Source organism: Monodelphis domestica, chromosome 5 (assembly GCF_027887165.1).
Source record: "Monodelphis domestica isolate mMonDom1 chromosome 5, mMonDom1.pri, whole genome shotgun sequence".
Lineage (NCBI taxonomy): Eukaryota > Metazoa > Chordata > Mammalia > Didelphimorphia > Didelphidae > Monodelphis > Monodelphis domestica.
The window spans coordinates 38,390,918-38,412,219 of NC_077231.1; the positions used below are offsets into that span (position 1 = coordinate 38,390,918).

General features: G+C 35.5%; 1 protein-coding gene across 1 annotated transcript in view; it reads left to right on the forward strand.

The window, feature by feature from the left end:
• Positions 1 to 21,302, forward strand: part of SENP1 (SUMO specific peptidase 1) — a 76,705-nt gene that overhangs the window by 28,420 nt on the left and 26,983 nt on the right. The window contains exons 6-11 of the mRNA XM_056800629.1: positions 1,656 to 1,809; positions 2,335 to 2,403; positions 11,656 to 11,827; positions 15,773 to 15,876; positions 15,963 to 16,255; positions 20,890 to 20,944. Coding sequence (XP_056656607.1) covers positions 1,656 to 1,809; positions 2,335 to 2,403; positions 11,656 to 11,827; positions 15,773 to 15,876; positions 15,963 to 16,255; positions 20,890 to 20,944 — 847 coding nt within the window. The remainder of the gene's footprint in view (positions 1 to 1,655; positions 1,810 to 2,334; positions 2,404 to 11,655; positions 11,828 to 15,772; positions 15,877 to 15,962; positions 16,256 to 20,889; positions 20,945 to 21,302) is intronic.

The following is a 21,302-nucleotide window of genomic DNA, read 5'->3' on the forward strand; positions in this document are numbered from 1 at the left end:
AAAATTATTGAGGGGCATCCAGGTAATCCAATCAGGTCTGGAGTCAGGAGAACCTGAGTTCAAATGTGGCCTTGGATACTTCTTAGCTGTTTGTTCCTAGGCAAGTCACTTAGTCCTAATTATCTGGCCCTTGCCACCCTTCTATCTTTGAATTCATCCTAGGACAAAAGGTAAGGGTTGGGTTTTTTTTTTCTTTTTAAAGAAAGGAAGAAAGAAAAAAGTTTTCAAAAGAAACCTTGGAATTGTAATAGGTTTAGAAAATGAATCAATAATAATCATCCTGATATTTCGATTCTATAAGATCATGTGATTTAGAGCTAGAATAGGTCTTGGATATTATCTCATCTACCCTCTCTGATTTTGCACATGAGGAAACTAAGATCCAAAGCCTGACCTAAGATCACACAGATACTAAATATCAGAGCTGGGATCTGAATCTAGGTCTTCAGATTCCAAATCCATGTCTCTTTTACCACCAACACAGTGGAGGCCACCAATAGTTGAATCCAGGGAAAAATTCTTTTATCAGCTGATTTTATTTGATGAGTTGAGGATTGACCAAAGGATCTTGGGTTTATTTAGCCTTACCTTAAAGGGACCAAGTGTGTTAAATGATGCAAATTTTAAAAGTAATTTTGCTATAATTTTTCCTTTTCCTATAAATGTACTCTTTAGTTAATTTTAAACAGATAATTTTAAGCAGATGTTATAATTTTACTTTAAAAAGTTTTCCCTCCTACTATCTCAACCTTCTTTACTTTATGAATAAAAACAATGCACTACATAAGTTGATGTAGCTTTTCTCCTTTGAAGTATTCTTAAATAATAATAGCTAATAATATTACTATAGTGCTTACTATCACATGGCTAGTAAATGTATGAGGCTGGATTTGAACTTGATTGTTCTTGGTTCCAGGCCTGGCATTCTATTTACTGCTCCATCTAATTGCTCCTAATTCTAAGCCCTTCGTTCTGCAGAGGAGAAAAGTGATTTGCTTAAGGTAGTAAATCACAGCAGAGGTGGGATTTGAACCCAGCATCTCCAATTTCAGAACCATTACTCTTTCCAGGCTACAGGTCAGGGAAATCTAAAGTCAGAAATAATAGTCCTTAGGCTGATATATCTATTAGCCATGTGTCCCAACAGGTTGCAGATGAGCAGTAATAGATCTCAAGTGCAGGTGACAAGTCATTTTTGTTGTATTCCAGCCAGAGTAGTGACCTTTATTTGGGAGTGCTTAGCTGACCATCTCTCAGAAGGTCCTTGATTGGAGAAGACAGTCCCAGACAAAAAAACAAAAAGACAATGGCATCAGCTACTCATTAGGTGACTCCTGTTTTTAATTTTAATTAAATTCTCCTTAGACCTTTGTCTTCTTATAGGGTATAGTTTGTAATAAATATTGCCTTTAGTTTAACATCCTAGAGTCACATTGATCATAGATAAAAACACATGGCAGTAGTGGGATTCATCTTCATCAAGTTTCAGTTTACCAACACTCTGAGAATCAGCTGTAGTTTACAGATTTGAGACTGATTTCTTGAGATACATGATGATTTACTACATTACTTAGAACATTAGCATGATTCCAGTATGTGTAAAAGATCCAGTATAATTATCTGTGTATACATTATATATAATTTTTCTTTTTTAGATAGCACTTCCTCAGAAAGTTTTCTGGTTGAGCCAAGAACATATGGCCAGAGTATGAATGGCCACTGGAGAAATTCCACCCCTGCACCGACTTCAGCTTTACAGAAACCTAGAATCAGCCGGAGTCTCTACCATGATAGTCGAAAGGTCGCCAGGTTGGTATGCTTGTCCACATTGAGACTCTGCTTTCAGTCCTTCCTCAGGTTTGAAGAATGTCCACACAAAGTATCTTTTTGAATTTGTTACTTCTGAATAGGAAGGAATTTTTGGAGTTTAGAACCGAGATCTAGGAAATCTCTTCTTACATATAATTTAATTAGAATAACTTTAGGTCAAGTTTGGTGAAGGTCAAAACCTTATCAGCCTCAGATATGGGAGGGTTAAGGGAAACCTTTTTGATGGCATATAAAAGCTCCTTTAGGATCAGGTTGGTTGGATACTTAGCCTTGTTTAGGATAGGGATTCTGTTGCTCACCTGGCAGTATAGCTTTGACAGCTAAAGAGACTGCCTTTATTCTAGTGACCCTAGCATCAAAGATCATTGCTGTGTCCTCATCCATTCCCCTAGGGGTCATAGGCTTAGCAGTGGAGTCTCATTTAGTTTTCATTATTCTAAAGCAGGGCTTCTTAATCATTTTATGTATCACGAATCTCTTTGATGATCTGTTTGGCGAATGAAGGATTACAAAGGAAACCAATTATATTGGAAAAAAGTTCATGGACTCCAGATTTAGAATCCCTGCTCTAAAGTCAGTAACAAATTTTTATCTTTTTTAAAATTTGGGTAAACTTTATTATTCTTCCTATTTTGGTATTGGAAGTAATTTGTTTTTTGTTTTAATTTGTTTATTTAATTTAGGATATTTTTTCCATAGTTACATGATTTGTGTTAGTTCTCTCCCCTCTTCTCTCCTCTCTCCTGGAGCTGACAAGCAATTCCATTGGGTTTTACATGTATCATTTGTTCCGAACCCATTTCCATATTATTACTTTTTGCAATAGAGTGATCATTTAAAGTCAACATCCCATCTTTCTCATAAGTCCCTCAGAATTGTCCTGGATCATTGCATTGCTGCTAGTAGAAAAGTGCATTGTGTTCAATTGTACCACAGTGTATATCAGTCTCTGTGTACAATGTTTTCCTGGTTCTGCTCCTCTCACTCTGCATCACTTCCTGGAGGTTGTTCCAGTCTCCATGGAATTCCTCCACTTTATTATTCCTTTTAGCACAATAGTATTCCATCACCAACATATACCACAATTTGTTCAGCCATTCCCCAAATGAAGGGCAGACCCTCATTTTCCAATTTTTTGCCACCACAAAGAATGCAGCTATGAATATTCTTGTACAAATCTTTTCCCTTATTATCTCTTTGGGGTACAAACCCAACAGTGGTATGGCTGGATCAAAGGGGAGGCAATTTTTTAAAGCCCTTTGGGCATAGTTCCAAATTGCTTTCCAGAACGGTTGGATCAATTCACAACTCCACCAGCAATTCATTAAGTGTCCCAATTTTGCCACATGCCTTCCAACATTCATTACTTTCCTTTGCTGTCATATTGGCCAATCTGCTAGGTATGAGGTGGTACCCTCAGAGTTGTTTTGATTTGCATTTCTCTAATTATGAGAGATTTAGAACACTTTTTTATGTGCTTATTGATAGTTTTGATTTCTTTATCTGAAAACTGCCTATTCATGTCCCTTGCCCATTTATCAATTGGGGAATGGCTTGATTTTTTTGTACAATTGCTTTAGCTCCTTATAGATTTGAGAAATTAGACTTTTGTCAGAGGTTTTTGTTATAAACATTTTTTCCCCAATTTGTTGCTTCCCATCTAATTTTGACTGCATTGGTTTTATTTGTACAAAATCTTTTTAATTTAATGTAATCAAAATTATTCATTTTACATTTTGTAATATTCTCTATTTCTTGTTTGGTCTTAAATTCTTTCCTTTCCCATAGATCTAACAGGTATACTATTCCATGTTCACCTAATTTACTTATAGTTTCCTTCTTTATATTTAAGTCATTTACCCATTCTGAATTTATCTTGGTATATGGTATGAGATGTTGATCTAAACCTAGTCACTCCCATACTATTTTCCAGGAGTTTTTGTGAAATAATGGGTTTTTGTTTCAAAAACTGGGATCTTTGGGTTTATCTTGCTGATGATATTTACCCCAAATCTATTCCATTGATCCTCCCTTCTGTCTCTTAACCAGCACCCTATTGTTTTGATGAACACTACTTTATAGTACAGTTTAAGATCTGGTATTGCTAGGTCCCAATCTTTCACATATTTTTTTTTCATTAGTTCCCTTGATATTCTTGATTTTTTTGTTTTTCCAAATGAACTTTTTAATAATTTTTTCTAATTCAGTAAAAAAGTTTCTTGGTAGTTTGATAGGTATGGCACTAAATAAGTAAATTCATTTGGGTAGGATTGTAGTTTTTATTATATTAGCTCATCCTACCCATGAGCAAATGTTTTCTAGATATTTAGATCCAGTTTTATTTGTGTGGAAAGTGTTTTGTAGTTGTGTTCATATAATTCCTGTGTTTGTCTTGGCAAATAGACTCCTAAATATTTTATATTGTTTAGGGTGGTTTTAAATGGAATTTCTCTTTCTAGCTCTTGCTGCTGAGTTGTTTTGGAAATATATAGAAATGCTGATGATTTATATAGGTTTATTTTGTATTCTGCAACTTTGCTAAAGTTGTTGATTATTTCCACTTTTCCCCATTGCAGATGATGCTTACTGGTGGTTTTAAATATATACTGTTTATTATTTTTAGGAAAAGCCCATCTATTCCTATACTTTATAGTATTTTCAATGGGAATGCGTGTTATATTTTGCCAAAGGCTTTTTTCTGCATCCATTGTGATAATCATGTGATTTCTGTTGGTTTGGTTGTTGATGTGGTCAATTATATGGATAGTTTTCCAAATGTTAAACCAGCTTTGCATTCCTGGTATAAATCCCTCCTGGTCATAGGAAATAATCCTTGTGATGACTTGCTTCAGTCTCTTTTTTAGTATTCTATTTAAGATTTTTGCATCTACATTAGGGAAATTGGTCTGTAGTTTTCTTTGGTCTACCTGGCTTTAGAATCAGTACCATATTTGTGTGTAATAAAAGGAATTTGGTAACACTTCTTCTTTGCTTATTTCGTCAAATTGTTTGTATTGTATTGGGATTAGTTGTTCTATAAATGTTTGATAGAATTCACTTATGAATCCATCTGGCCCTGGGGATTTTTCTTAGGGAGTTCCTTGATGACTTGTTCAATTTCTTTTTCTGATATGGGATTGTTTAAGTGTTCTATTTCCTCTTTTGTTAATCTAGGCAATTTATATTTTTGTAAATATTCACCCATTTCATCTAGATTATCATATTTTTTGTAGCTGCCTGCAGCCACAATTAATATCTTTGTGGGTGGACATCTGAGAAGGGAAGTTAGAAACCAAGGGAAAATGGGTGAAGGGAATATATGAATAAAGACTCAGAGACAAAGAGTTTAAAAACATGGGCTCCAGTGTACAGTGCTCCTCTGATGGTGGAAAAGAGAGAGAGAGAGAGAGAGTTATGTGTGTCCCCAGTATTTTATTGGAGAATCAAGGAATGGGGAATGGGGGGTAGCTAATGAACATGTGACATGGCATAGGATTTGACATTGGCTCAATTGACAATCATAAGATCAAAGAGGATGAGCTTAATCAAACATGTGACCTGGTAAGGAATCTGGTCTGTCAAGGTAGGAGCTAGGACTCTGTGGCAGCTAACGCCCTGCCCAGTAATTCTCTTGAACTTTAGTCTGTAGGTTTGGAGAGTGGTCAGAATTAATAAAGTACCAATTAAATATAATGATCAAGAAATAATATGACCATGAGTCTGGTACATGAGCACATATGTTATAATATTAATACTGCAATAATATTTTCAAGATTAGAATATGCCTGGGATGCCACACTTTTTGCCATATAATTGAGCAAAATAGTTCTTAATAATTGCCTCTTTATTAGAGGTGAGGTTGCCCTTTTCATCTTTGATGCTGTTAATTTGATTTTTCTTCTTTTTTAAAAAATTAGATTAAACAATACTTTATTTTATTTGTTTTTTTTTTCAAAGTACCATCTCCTAGCTTATTTATTAGTTCAATAGTTCTTTTACTTTCAATTTTATTAATTTCTCCTTTGATTTTTTAGGATTTTCAATTTAGTCTTTATCTGGGGATTTTTAATTTGTTCTCTTTCTAGTTTTTTAATTTTCATGCCCACTTCAATGACCTCTACCCTCTCTGATTTGTTGATATATATGCACTCAGGGATATAAATTTTCTTCTGAGTACTGCTTTGTCTGCATCCCATCAATTCTTGTATGTTTTTTCCTTATTGTAATTCTCTTCAATGAAATCATTGTTCCTATGATTTGTTCTTTAACCAATCAAATTTGGAGAATCATATGATTTAATTTCCAATTAATTTTTGATTTGCCTCTCCATGTACCCTTACTAATTATAATTTTTTTGCATTATGATGTGAAAAAGTTGCATTTATTATTTCTGTTCTTTTGCAGTTGTTTGCAATGTTTTATGCCCTAGTACATGGTCAATCTTTGTGAATGCACCATGTGCTGCTGAAAAGAAGGTGTATTTCTTTTTATCCCTATTTCTTTTTCTCCATATATCTATTAGCTCTAATTTTCCCAAGATTTCATTCTCTTCCCGAATTCTTTTTTATTTTTTTGTTTGATTTATCTAGATTTAATAGAGGAAGGTTGAGGTCTCCCATTATTATCTTTCCTCCTTTAAAAATCTGGATGCTATACCATTTGTTCCATATATGTTGAGTACCGATAATTCTCTATTGTCTCTGCTGCCTTTTATCATGATGTAATTACCTTCCTTATCTCTTTAAATCAGATCGATTTTTACTTTGGCTTTGTCAGATAGCATGATTACAACTCCTGCCTTCTTTTTCTCCGTTAATGCCCAATAAATTTTGCTTCAGCCTCTTACCTTTACCCTGTGTGTGTCTACCTGCCTCGTGTGTGTTTCATGTATGGTATATTTTGGTTTCTAATCCACTCTGCTATCTGTTTCCATTTTATGGGTGAATTCATCCCATTCACATTCAGAGTTATTATTACGGCCTGTGTATTCCCCATCATTTTGATTTCCTCTTTTAGTCCTGCCCTTTCTTCTTTCACTATTTCTTTCTATACCAGTGTTTTGCTTTTTAATCAGTCCCCTTTCCCCCACCCTTATTTTTCTTCCCTTCTTCCCTTCTCCCTTCTTATTTTTCCTTAAGGTCTATTAATTTCTCCCTCTCCACTTTTCCCTCTTTTTTAATACTCCCTACCCACTACCCCCTTTGTTATTCCATCTCAACTTCCCTGTAGGATAAGATAGAATTCTATACCCCAATAGATCTGACTGCCCTTCCCTCTCAGAACTGGTTCTACTAAGAGTAAGGTTTAAGTATTACCTATTACTATTCTCTTCCTCCTCTTCTTATAATAGTATTCTCCATCCTCCATGTGCCTCTGCATGTGGTATAATTTATTCTATATTTTTTCTTCCTTCAAGTTTCTCTTAGTACCGTCCTCTATTCCCACTCTTTTTTCCATATCATCTTAAACAGCTTAGTACCACAACCTCTACCTATGAATAATTCTTATTTTATTATCATCTACTATACTATGATAATAAAAATAATTTTTAATAGTTACAGATATCATTTTTCCATATAAAAATATCATCAATTTATCCTTACTGAAGCCCTTGAAATTTTATTTTCTTCTCTTTCATGTTTACCTTTTTAATGGATCTCTTGCATTTTGTATTTGGACATCAGATTTCCATTTAGTTCTGGTCTTTTCTTTAGGAATGCTTGGAAATCTGTTTTGTTAAATGCCCATACTTTCCCCTGAAATTATATAGTCAGATTTGATGGGTAGATGATTCCTGGTTGTAGAACCAATTTTCTTGCCTTTCTGAATATCATATTCCAACCCTTTCAGTCCTTTAGTGTGGAGGCTACCAGATCATGTGTAATCCTGATTGGGGCTCCTTGATATCTGAATTGTCTCTTTTTGGCTGCTTGCAATATTTTCTCTTTGGCCTAGAAACTCTATTACATTCCTAGGTGCTGTCTTTTGAAAATTTAATGTAGAGGGTGATCTATGGACTCTTTCGGTGTTTATTTTGCCCTCTTGTTCAAGAATATCAGGACAGTTTTTGTGGATAATTTCTTGTAATATGATGTCATGGCTTTTATTTTTTTCCAGGCTTTCAGGTAGACCATTAATTCTCATATGGTCTCTCCTGGATCTGTTTTCTAGGTCTTTTCAATGAGATATTTCATGGTTCCTTCTATTTTGTCATTCTTTTGATTTGCTTTATTAATTCTTGCTATTGTGAGATCATTTGCTTCTGCTTGCCCCATTCTAGTTTTTAAAGACTGGTTTTCAGCTATGATCTTTTGATTTTCCTTTTTGGTTTGGTCTAACCCTGCTTTTTATGGCTTTCAGCAGGTCAATTCTAGTCTCCAATTTGCTAATTATTTAATTTGATTTCTGTATCTTTTTTTTGTGAGTGATTTTGTTTTTTAAGCTATTATTTTCTTTTTTTAATTACTTTCATTTCTTTTTTCCACTTTCCTTCCTGTTTTTCCTCTATCTTTCTTACTTGGTTCTTGAACTCCTTTTTGAGTTCCTCGAGAGCTTGTGACCAATTTCCATTTTGGGGGGAAAGTTTAGATGTGTTTGCTTGTTTGTCACTCCCTGCTGTTGTTTCTGTATTTTGTTCTTTTTCTCCATAGAAATTTTTCAGAGTCAAAATCTTTTTCTGTTGCTGCTTATTTCTTTTGCTATTTGTAGATTGAGGTTCCTACATGTTGGTGGACATTGCTTTCTTAGCTGTCTCGAAGGGCTTTGCATTGATAGTATTGTCCAGGCAGTTCTTTGTGTAGGAAACTTTAAAGCAGTTTGTCCTGAGGCTGTTTTCCCAGTCCTAGTTGCTTCCATTGTGGCCAGCCTCCCTTCTGCCCAAGCTCTGTGCTCTTTAGCCTGGGTCCCAAGTCTCACTGCCAAGGCCTTGCACTGCCCTCAAGGGTAAATGTGGTGCCCTCAGCCAGCCCCCAAGAATTTAGAGATTGCCCCAGCCCTTGCTCTGACTCTGGCACAGTAGGTGGTGTGGGGGAGGGGTGATCAGCTTGAGCTTTGATAAATGTATTTTCGCCTCCTTATAGTGTGGTAATCCCCAAATACTGCCTACCTTTAAAGCTATGTCCAGTGGGAGAACCCCTTTATTTATCCAATTTTGATTTTTGTCCTTTTGAGATGCTTTGTAATGATCAGATGGAAGGATATTCAGAAGGCTCCTGCTACTCCACAACCATTTTAGCTCCACCTCTTTGATTTTCTGAAAATAAAAAATCACCAAATTCTCAGTGTGCCTTCCTCACCTAGAGTCATCCCTTAGAATAAAAAAGAGGAAAAATTGACAATGCAGCAAAATTAATGAACACATCATCAAATCCAGCAGAATATATACTGTCCTACATAGTTCCCTAGTTCTTTGAGTCAAGCTTGATCATTATAAATATGCAGTGTTCAGTTTCAAATAGTATTGTAGCTATTTCCATTTATATTTCTGTAATTACTGTGTGCATTATTTTCCATGTTCTGCTTATATTTTACTTTATATAAATTTTACATCTTCCTATGATTTCCTGTAGTTTTCCATCTCTATTGTTTCTTATGGTACAGTAATATACCATCAAATTCATGTACCATGTAATCATTCTTCAATTGATCAGCATAGATTTCCTTTCCAGTTCTTTACTGCAATTAAAAAGTATTACATGGGGAAGCTAGATGCCTCGGTAGATAGAGTGCTAGGCCTGGGGATGGGAGGACCTGGGTTCAAATCTGGAATTACATACTTTCTGGCTGGGTGATCCTGGGCAGATCACTTAACCTTAGTTGTCTGATCCTTACTACTCTTCTGCCTTGGAACCTCTCCTCAGTATTAATTCTAAGATAGACGGTGGAGATTATTTTTTTAAAAAGTGGCATTACTTGGAGCTTTTTCCCTGTCTTTTTTATCTCCTTTGGAGATACAGTACAGAGATCTCTAGATCAAAGGGTATGGACACTTTCATGACTTTCTTAACATAATTCTATTGCTTTCCAGAATGGTAGGATCCGTACACAGCTTCATTAATAGTTGCTTTGGTGTGTGCCTTTCTTTCCACGATACCTCCAACATTGACTGTTATCAACTTTTTCCATCTTTGCCATTTTGTTTTGTGTGAGCTAAAACCTCAGAGTTATTTTGTTATGTTTAGTGATTTGGAACAATCTTTCATGTGATACTTAATAGTTGGCCATTCTCCTCTGAGGACTGTTTGTTTATATCCTTCAACCACAGTGGAGAATTGCTTAACTAAAGCCTTTTTTATGGCAATACATTTATGGTGTGGCAGATTCTAACACTTTTCTTTGTTGGTAGAGTTGTATCAGGTTATACTTTTGGATTGGCATTGGTATCCATTTACCTATAAACTACTTTTTCTGTAGATATTCTTTAACTTTCGAGTCATCTTGCAAACAGATTTATATATTCATTGAGATATACATTTTACTCTGATTCTAAGACCTATTCCCATTCCATTCTTGCTTTATATCTATTCCTTTTTCTGAGGGAATGCCAACTTTTTCTTGAAGCAGAAATACTTAGAGTTCTTCTATGTTCACCTGTCTTCCTGTTCTTTCTCCTCCCCTATCTAAAGCACACACATATGCCTTCCTCTCTACACCCTCAGTACAGATTACCATGGGGAGTTGAAAAAGGTGCAATAGAAATGAGAGAGAGTATATTTCAGATTTCTGTACTCTTCTCTTGTTTTGTTTTGTTTTGTTTTTCAGATCCAGTCTGATTTCCCTTACACAAAGGCCTCAATGGCATGTACTGATTTAAAGAATTAGTTTCATGTTAACTCTGATGCTGTGCTCATTGTGGTTTAGTCAGGTGTGTAGCCTTTTCTGAGCTCTTAGCTGATGGGCAGCTATGGTAAGAAAGAGCCCATAAAGACATTGATTCAGTTTCACAAGTAAGGCTTGAATGGTTCTGCCCATGAAGATATTTTATTTCATTTAGTGTTCTCTGGGCAGAACAGAAAACATAAACTCGTCTTTCTTATTTGCCCTCCTGTGCATTGATAAGTACCGAATTCTAGTTTAATAGAACTTTTTGTTCGATGGGAAATAGTTGAAAGTATGTGACTTGAATGAATATCGGCTATAATAATAGTTAACCTTTAGAGGCTGAATAATAAAATGAGATTGACAGTTAAGGAAGTTATGTTTTTGAGGATGACTTGGGCGCCCTCTAGTGTTGCCTCAGGAAATTTTTGCAGTTCTTCAAAATTGGATTAGGATCAGAGGATCATAAATTTACATTTGGAAGAATCCTCAGAGAAGATCTAGATTAACTCCCTCAATGTATTGAAGAGGAGATTAAGACCCAGGGTAGGTCATGCATATGATGAGACTCAAAGATGGGTCTTTTGGCTTTATAGTTCGTGTTCCTTGGCCATCTGGTCTAACCTCCTCATTTTACAGATGAAAAACTAATCTTTCTTTACTCATGGTCACATGAAGTCATTAATTTGAACAAGATCACACAAAAGTAGTAAGTGGAAGAACTGGGATTTGAGTCTAGGTCTTAAGCTTTTTCTATTTTGTTGCCTGAATTCTAATTTATCCCCAAATTTGAGGTACAGAGTGGGGCATGGGCATGCACATATAGCACATGCTTGAGTGTGATCCAGATGTATGATGGACATGGATCATTTCCTACAGGCAGGGAAATCAGTTCCATTGCATTTAGTTGAATTATGTTTGTTCTAAGAGAAAATAAGCAATGATTATTAAATTAATTTTACTTTTTGTCATTGTAAGCTAATCTTTTGTCATAATTTCTTTTCACAGTGGAATGTCAAATACATTTGTTGGAAAGTCAAATCATCACTGTCATATGACTGCTTATGAAAAAACTTTTCCTATTAAGCCTGTTGCGAGTCCATCATGGAGTGGTTCATGTCGTCGTAATCTTTTAAGTCCGAAGAAAACCCAGAGGCGATATATTAGTACAGCAGAAGAGGTAAGAATACCTGTTGGTATTCATTTCTCTAGTTTCTTCCCTCACTCAGCTATTGTAAAGGATAATTTTATAGTTGGGACTTAAAATCTAAATTAATTGGTCGCCATGGAATATCCCAAATAATAAAATACCTAAGTCAGCTGGAAATTATGGTGATTTTAATTAACATAGAGAGAAGGAATTAAGGAGAAGAGAGAGGGAGAGGAAAGAGTTAATTTAAAACTGCTCTGGCTCAGGCTGAGCCAGGCAGAAGTTAAAAAGGAAGTCAGTCTTATCACTCACCACGAGACCATCTCAAGAAAGCCATCTAAGTGAGCTCCTCCAGGCTGAGTTCCAGGATCAAACTGGTGCCCAGGCTGCTCACAGGAAATGATCAGCCAGATCCACCTTTCCGGGGAAAGAGAGCGAAAAGAGGAAGTGACGCGCCCTATATAGATGGTTTTACATCACTTTCCTGCATCTTATCTGTACCAATGGTAGCTTAGCTTGACTTAGGACATCCCAGGGGTCTGTCAGCTATTTCTGCACATGTCTATCAAAGGCCATCCTCCTACATACTTAATCATTAAGTATGGGTGCAGACATTCGTGACCTTGTTAGACTAAGTAGGGTGGAGCAATATAAAGTTCCCAAAACATTCCTGATTCTGTTAGACCAAGTATCTCCAGTGTTTAAATAAGGAAATAACTAAATCAAATCTTCTAAAGTACGGTCTGAGTAGGGTGGAGTAGTTTTTGAAGTTCACACTATTTGATATACCACTTTGTTTTCATTTCTCATTATTTTTGTTTTCTTTTTTTATTCTTGTTTGTCATTAATATCTTTTGTTTTTGAAATCACATTCATTTTTGAATTCTCCCTCCCCTCTCTTAAATAGTAAACACTTTTTTATAACTAACATTTTAAAAGAAAAAGGGAAAACAGTTAATCAAAACCAACCAATATATCATCTATGTCTGACAGCATATACAGTATTCCATATCTAGTCTCTCACCTCTTGACCAACTCTGAGTCAAGGTAATTACCCTCAAAAATTGAGTTTTATTTTGTTCTTTTCATTTAGATTATTGTTCTCTTGTTTTTTTATGCACTGTTCTTCTGTTTCTGTTTACTTCATTCTGTGTCAGTTCATATAAATCTGTCTTTTCCTGAATTTTTCATACTCATCATTTCTTACAGCACAGTAATGCTATATTGCATTCGTCTATTTCAGTATGTTTAGTTCTTCTCCAGTTGAAGGGCACTGACTTTGTTTCTGTTTCTTTGACACCACAAAAAGTGTTTCAATGAATAATTTGGTGTTTTCTGTCTTTTACTTCCTTAGAGTGTGTGCCTAAGCCATGGAATTTCTGGGTCAGAGATTATGGACATATTAGTGACTTTCTTTACATTATTCCAAATTTCTTTCCAAAATGGTTAGAAAACTTCATATCAATAGTGTATTAGTGTTCTGGCAGCCCTTTCCAGTATTGGCATTTCTAGCTTTTGTTGTCTTGGCCACTTTCCCAGGTGCAGTTTTTGTTTTATATTTCTCTCATTAAGGATTTGGGTCAGTCTTTCATATGCTTGTTAGCCGTTTGAAATTCTTCTTAAAAATTTTTTTTTGTTTCTCTCTTGGGGAAGTTCAGATTGCCCAAGTCAGTTGTTCTTTTGAACAACACTTTGTGCAATTAGATTCTTGATGAAAAAAAATTTTCCCTCAGCCATAGTTATGGAAGGTACCTAATCTCATTCCTTTCTGTTTTTGTTGTTGTTGTTTTTATGGTATCTTTCTAGCTTTCTTTTGTTTCTGCTATCTAATAACCACCGTAGCTGTCGCTCACGCTTTCTTAAGAAATCAAGGAGGTATTTTGGATGGGTTCTTATTTTCTCTATTCCCATTTGTTCCTTTTCTTTCTTTCTTTCTTTTTTGGAGGACAGGCTTCACTGAATTTTCTCTTCTCACTTAAGTAGTGTTCCTTGTGCCATATTACTTCCTTTCCTTCATCTAGCATCTTTCTTTTAACTGTTTCTTTTGGAAACTTGGTAGACTAGATGGGTTAGATGGAAATACTTATCTGTATCTGTCATCTGTGTTAAATGACTTTCATTCTGGATGCATATCTAAGAAACTCAACATAAAGAGAAAGAAAAGAAGTGAAGTCCAGTAGTCCCTGCTTCCCAAGTCCCCTTCCCCCCCCAAAAAAGAAAGGATATATATGTATATATTTGTGTGGTATCATATTTAAGAATTAGAATCTTTTATGATAGGTGGACTGTTACATTTCTTTGGATATTAGGGATATTCTTTTCAGCATTCAGTTCTTTATGGACATTCAATAAATGTTAAACACTAAAATCCTGTCATCGTGTTTGGTTATAAACTGCATGAAAGGAAAAAATACACAAGACTGTGTGTTAGAGGCAATTATAAAGGTATGTAAGGTATTATGTTAGAATGATGTTTTATAATTTTAAGAGTGTTTTCACTTACATTATCTTGTGTAATCTTTATGACAACTTGAAGTAGACAGTATAGGTGTTATTATCTAGTTTTTCAGATGAGGATTTGAAAATAAGGACAGTGTGATTTAGTGAAAAGAGTTCTTGACTGTCTCAAGACCTGAGTTCAAATCCTAGCTTCAACATTTATTTGGATAGTAATTCCTTTCACTTCTTTAAATCTCAGTTTCTTCTCTTGGAAGATTGAACTACTTGTATCAATTTTATCTCAGGGTCATTGTGAAACCAAATATGAAAATGTACAGTTAGACAGTTTGTAAATTTGTGAAGTGTGATACAAACATACAAACATAAGGGATTACTATTAGTACTGATAGTTATGGGGAAAAATGAATAATCTTTTGACTGTGCTACATTTCCTTACATTTTCTGGAGCTTGGGTCATGCCTTCAGTCACAAGTAAGGGGAAAGCTAAAGAGTTAAGAGATGTAACAATACAAATTGTGACTGATTGCCAAATTACAAATATTGTGATTTCTGGTGGTTCTCCAGTAAAAACAGGAAGAAATTGGAAGAGAAGGTATCAAAAAGATAGAGTGATAAAGCACGTCATCAATCAGTTAGCATTTTTTTTGTTCCTATTTAATCAGCATTTTAAAGCACTACTGTGTGTCAGGCACTATGCCAGACTCTGGGAAAGGGAAAAGATACCGAAGACAATTTCTGTCCTCAAGGAGAGATCCAAGGTAATGAAATCACTTGAGCAGGTGGGAGTAAAGAATAAGACTATCTTATGTGAAAGAAGGGTGAAAATAGTGGCAGAAAGCATGTGAGTGATGAGTCAGTTAACTTCTGGAAAGTATTTGATCATCTTATAAATGAAATGTTATGGAAGAATTAACTCTTTTTTAGGAAAATGCCCTGCTCTGTTTTTAAAAAAAAAATCATTCTCAATTTAACACATACTAAAAAAAAAGACTTTCCACATATGAAATAGAATAGAGAAAGATCGAGTGTGAAACCACAAATCTTTATTGTGCAGATGCTTTTAAAACAGTGTTGATTCAACCTTTTATACTTTCAAAGTTATCCTTGTCTGTGTTTCTGTCTGAACTTCCTTCTGTTTCCCTATGCCTTTTTTAAACATTTTACTGAGGAATGTCTCTCTCTCTATATATATATATACATGTACATATATGTGTGTGTGTGTGTGTACAACATAACAGATAAGTAAGTACCAGGTAATTTGAAGAGGGAGAGATACTTAAAATTGAGGAGACCATGAAGGAAGTGACTTTTGAGTTGAATTTCTAAGGATGATAGGGTCCTAAGGGACTGGCAGGCAGAAAACCACATTTTAGGCATGGAGTATACAAAGGCACTACGATTCCTATTCTTTCTTTTCTCTTTCCTTAGTTCCCTACTAGAGATTTGGCAGAACCTCAGGAAGTCCAAACACTGCTTTCAGAAGTAAATACTTGACACTTTTTATTTTTTTCACAGACAGTTCGAGAAGGAGAGAGAGAGATCTACAGACAGTTGCTACAGATGGTTACTGGAAAACAATTTTCAACAGCCAAACCTACCACACATTTTCCTTTACACCTGTGAGTCACATAAACCCAAGTTTTAAGTTAACCTGATGCCACTACTTAAGTTACTTGCTATTAAGAATGAATTCTTCTTTTGTTAGGTCTCGATGCCTCAGTTCCAATAAGAGTGCTTTGGAAGAACCAGTATTTAAAAATTCAAACACCTATACAACCCAATCCATTGGGTCTGACACTCCATCAAGCAGCTCAGCTAGCATTTTAAATACCCAAGAACAGCTATCCCACCCCAATATACCATTTCGCCAGTCTTCCTACCTCCCAGATGTTGCTACAAATGAATCGAAGAATTCTGGTCTCCACAGTCAATCTCATCAACACCCTTCTCCTCCACATCCGCCAGATCACATACCAGCTCCAAATACACAGTCTGAAGGTAAACTTATTGTACAAATGAGTGTAACTAACTACTTATTTTATTTTTTTCTAGTGTCTAATTTCTGCTCTCAAATAAAAAATATTTTCTGTAGTCTGACTTAGTAGATCTGGAGGTTTAAAATTCCTGGCCTATTTCCAGGAGAGGACATCGTACTGGCTGCAGTTCAATTTAGGATTAACTAGTCCTCAAAAAAATCAAATCTCCCAGATTTTAAATGCAACATTTAGGAGAGAAAGGCAAGAGGAAAGAAACAAGTTGGTAACATCCATTAAAAAAAATCCATGTTTAGTATATGTGCACATTTAAGACCTACAACCTACTTTTGAAGCTCTTTTTTTTTTTTACAGTGAGAAATCATCCATTCAAAAACTACCTATTGGACTATGTTCAGAATATATGTATGAGTGGCAGTTGTTCATAGTTATCCCACCAAAGCATTGCAGGATCCTCAGTGTTGAAGGAAAGCAGTTGTGTTTTCTGAGCAGTTTAAAGGAAAACATAAACAGACTTTCATAAAATGGGAAGACAGTGTGCTGCAGATTAAGTAGACAGGGCCAGCTCTGGAGTCAGGAAGGGGGCAGCAAACTACACGAAAAAAAGCATTTCCTTGGGAATCAGAGTAATCCTGGCTCTGCCATTCACTACCTCTGTGACTATGAGCAAATCACATTACCTCCCTGAGTCTCAGCTTTCTTATTAGGATTAGATTAGATAGTCTCTACTATGCTTCCATCTCTCAGTCCCTTAATCTGTGACCATGCCTCAAGTCTTGCTTCTGACACATACTAGCTTTGTGACCATGAAGAAGACATTTAACCTCTAAATGCCCAGAGAAACTCTTTAAGTTGCAGACTGGTTTTCCCTCTGCATTCATGGAGGAAATTTCTAGGCCTGGAATTCCCAACACTAGTGAAATCCCAGGTTTAAAAGCAATTCTGTCACCACCACCACTCCTATCCAAAATAAGTACTTTCATAGATTATAGAAGGGTTTCTAAGAAGTGTTGAAATGACAGGTTCTGCTTAATTTTTTTATTAAGAAGAAGGTTGTTAACTAGGACACCCAGTTCACTTCAACATTCCATTTAACCAGGGTTTTATTCAAATAGATCTTTTTGGGGGCAGCTGGGTGGCTCAGTGGACTGAGAGTCAGACCCAGATATTGGAGGTCCTGGGTTCAAATGTGACACTTCCTAACTGTGTGACCCTGGACAAGTCACTTAACCCCCATTGCCTAGCCCTTACCACTCTTCTGCCTTAGAACCAATATCCAGTGTTGATTCTAAGACAGAAGGTAAGGGTTTTAAAAACAAATAAATAAATTAAATTAAATAGGTCTTTTTGCTGATCCCTAAGACTATTTTTTCCTCCATGTGATGCTTAAAATGTTGACTATTTCTTGATAGATAAAGCACATGATGTTACTTGCAGCAGAATACAGGATTTTCTTTCCATGTTCTTATTTCTGATCACTTATTTTTTTATCTACCTACCACTTAAAAAAATTCTTTGAAATTGAAATTTTTGTATAGTGTCATCTTGAAAGTGTTATATAAGGTAAAGCCTGAGTTAACTGAATTTTATATTTTTACATTACATTTACTTTCTAAAATACCCCTTTCTTCTTTCCTCCCCAACAAGCCATTCCTTATAATAAAAAAAAAAATTAAAAAGAGTCTTGTTTCCACCTTGAGGTAAGATGTAGAATAAGACATAGAATTTTCAGTTAGAGCCAACATGTAGATTTGTTATGTTTGATTATGTTTTTTAGTCATGAGTAATCTTAATTTTTTTTTGTTTTTGTTGTTAGAGGGAGAGTTATAAGTGATAATGAGAATGATTTTAAAAAAAGATACCAATGAAAAATTTTAAAAATCACAGAAGAGAGCAGGAGAAAGTTTAGAAAAGGGACAAGGTGGTTTTGGAATGTTTTTAAACTTATGCTTTAAAAAAAGTTAAGCTCTGTATGATAGAATACAGGATTTCATATACAGTCCTCTATATTTGGAAGTGATCGTGTTTCTTGATGTTTCTTTAATTCATAATAGATTTTTTTTTTTCATTTTAAAAAGAGGAAAAAAATTCAGCAAAATTAGCACATCAGTAGGGGTAGCTAAGTGGTTCAGTGGATTGAAAATCCAGACTTGGAGACAGGAGACCCTGGGTTCTAATCTGGTCTCAGACAGTTTCTAGCTGTGTGTCCCTGGGCAAGTCACTTAACTCCCATTGCCTAGCCCTTACCACTCTTCTGCCTTAGAACATAGTATTGATTCTAAGGTGGAAGGTAAGAGTTTAAAAAAAATTAGTACATCATGTACATGTACATGTAATATTCCACATTCATATTCTTCCCTCTCTGTAAAGATGAGAGGGAGGGTCATATTCTTATCTCATTTTGTGGGTCAAGCTTGGTCATTATAATTATACAACATTCAGATTTTTTTGTTCTTTCTGTTTATAGTCCATGTGTATATTCTTGTCCTGGTTCTACTTCATTTATTAGTAGTCAATTGTTTCAGTAAATATACATAATATATTTTTGTCAGTTTCAGTCATTCCCAACTCTTTATGATCCCATTTGGTGTATTCTTGGCAAAGATACTGGAGTGGTTTGCCACTTTCTTTTCCAGCTTATCTTGCTGATGAGGAAACTGAGGCAGACAAGGTCTCAACTAGTGTCTAGGGACAGATTTGAATTCAGGAAGATATTTTCCTGCCTCCAGGCCCAGTACTCTCTATCCACTGAACCACTTAGCTGCCCATTTTACTTTTTTTATGCTGTACATCAGTTCATCTTTTTTTTGTGCTCCTATGAGTTCTTCATATTCATTATTTCTTTTTTTAATTTTAAACATTATTTTATTTGGTCATTTCCTAACATTATTCACTGGAAACAAAGATCATTTTCTTTTCCTCCCTGCCCCCCCTCCCACCACCTTTCCCTCTCCCACAGCCAACACACAATTCCACTGGTTATCACATGTGTTCTTGACTCGAACCCATTTCCCTGTTGTTGGTATTTGCATTAGAGTGTTCATTTAGAGTCTCTCCTCTGTCATGTCCCTTCAACCCCTGTAGTCAAGCAGTTGCTTTTCATCGGTGTTTTTACTCCCACAGTTTGTCCTCTGCTTGTGGATAGTGTTTTTTAGATCCCTGCAGATTGTTCAGGGAAATTGCATTGCCACTAACAGAGACATCCATTATATTCGATTGTGCCACAGTGTATCAGTCTCTGTGTACAATGTTTTCCTGGTTCTGCTCCTCTCACTCAGCATCACTTCCTGGAGGTTGTTCCAGTCTCCATGGAACTCCTCCACTTTATTATTCCTTTGAGCACAATAGTATTCCATCACCAACATATACCACAATCTGTTCAGCCATTCCCCAATTGAAGGGCATCCTCTCATTTTCCAATTTTTTTGCCACTGCAAAGAGTGTGGCTATGAATATTTTTGTACAAGTTGTTTATCCATTTCTTAGTCATTGAGCATCTACTTTGTCTTCAATTTTTTGTTACCACAAAAGCTATGATTTTTAAAGAAATTGTATTTTGTTAAATATAGGACCTTTCTGTCTTTTTCTTGTAGCATATTCTTAACAGTAGAATCTTTGGGTTAATGGTATGCATATGTTAGTGATTTTCTTAACATAATTAGAAATTGCTTCCCAAAATATTTGAGCCCAGTTTACATCTTCAACCTTTTCAACACTATTTTCTTTTTTTGCCTTCTTTACTAATTTACTGGGTGTGAGATGAAGCCTTAGAAATGTTTTGATTTCTCTATAGAAATGCTGGGGTTTTATGTGTGCATTTATTCTTTTTTTTTTAACTTTACCTTCTGTTTTGGGATTGATACTAGGTTTCAATTCCAAGGCAGAAGAGGTAAAGGCTAAGTAAATGAGGTTAAATGACTTGTCCAGGTTCATACAGCTAGGAAATGTCCAAAACCAGATTGAAACCAAGGCCTTCAGGACTCCAGGTCTGACTATCTATCCACTGAGCCACCTAGCTACCCCTGTGTATTTATTTGTTCTTTATGCTACTCCTTTTCTGAATTGTCTCAATTTCTTTGCTTGTTCTCTAGAGCTTTTTTAATAAAATATGTCTTCAGTTATGCACTTCTTTCTTTTTTTTTTACCAGTGTTTATGCTTTTAACTTTTTCCTATTATTGCTATGCATTAGAATTATAGTACCATGATAAATAACAGTGGGGAAATGGAGCATTCCTGCTTTTCTCCTTTTGTGGGAGAGGTGTATATTTCAGAATTTGCTTCTTAATTCTGTTTCCCTTACCACATTATCCAGGCCCATGAAATAAATCTAAACCTCCTATGCCATATTAGTAGGAAGAGGGAAATGAAGGAAAAATTGTGAAAGGGCAAACTGATATTACTGTATTTCATCCTGACAATTTATGCTGTAGGATTTTTCAGCTGAAATTTAATGTGTTCTGGCATTGGATTTGGCTCTCTTCACTTTGTGAATTCATTAGCCCTTCTAACTCATCACTGTTTCATCCAGCTGTGTTCTTTTTGTGGAACTTGCAACTAGCAAAGTGCTACATTGGTTATTACTAATAACTATATTAGTAATTATTCTTACTAATTGATCACTCTTTGTTTTTGTCTAGGAACAGATTCTGTCATTTTACTCAAGGTGAAAGATTCCAGAGCTCCCACTCACAGGTAAACTTTGGAAAGGTCCATATTCTTGCCCTCATTAGCATGTTTGAAGAGCAAGCCAATAGAAATCCCTGTCCTAAGAAGACTCCCTTGGTTGTAGCAAGGGCATAAAGAGTATAAGGCAGGATTTTCTGATAATTGTTAGGCTAATTTTGGAGTACTAGGAGATTCATTTTTAACACAATTGAAAAATACATGTGGCTCTATACTAAGCCTTTGCCTTCCCTTCAATAGGTATGGAGCTATGTTGCAACACGCTTTCTGTACTTACTGTGTTATTTTGGATATATGCAGAGCCTTAGTAAATACCTATGATTAAGTTAGGTAATTTAATTCATATGGGACTTTATTCCCTTGTCCT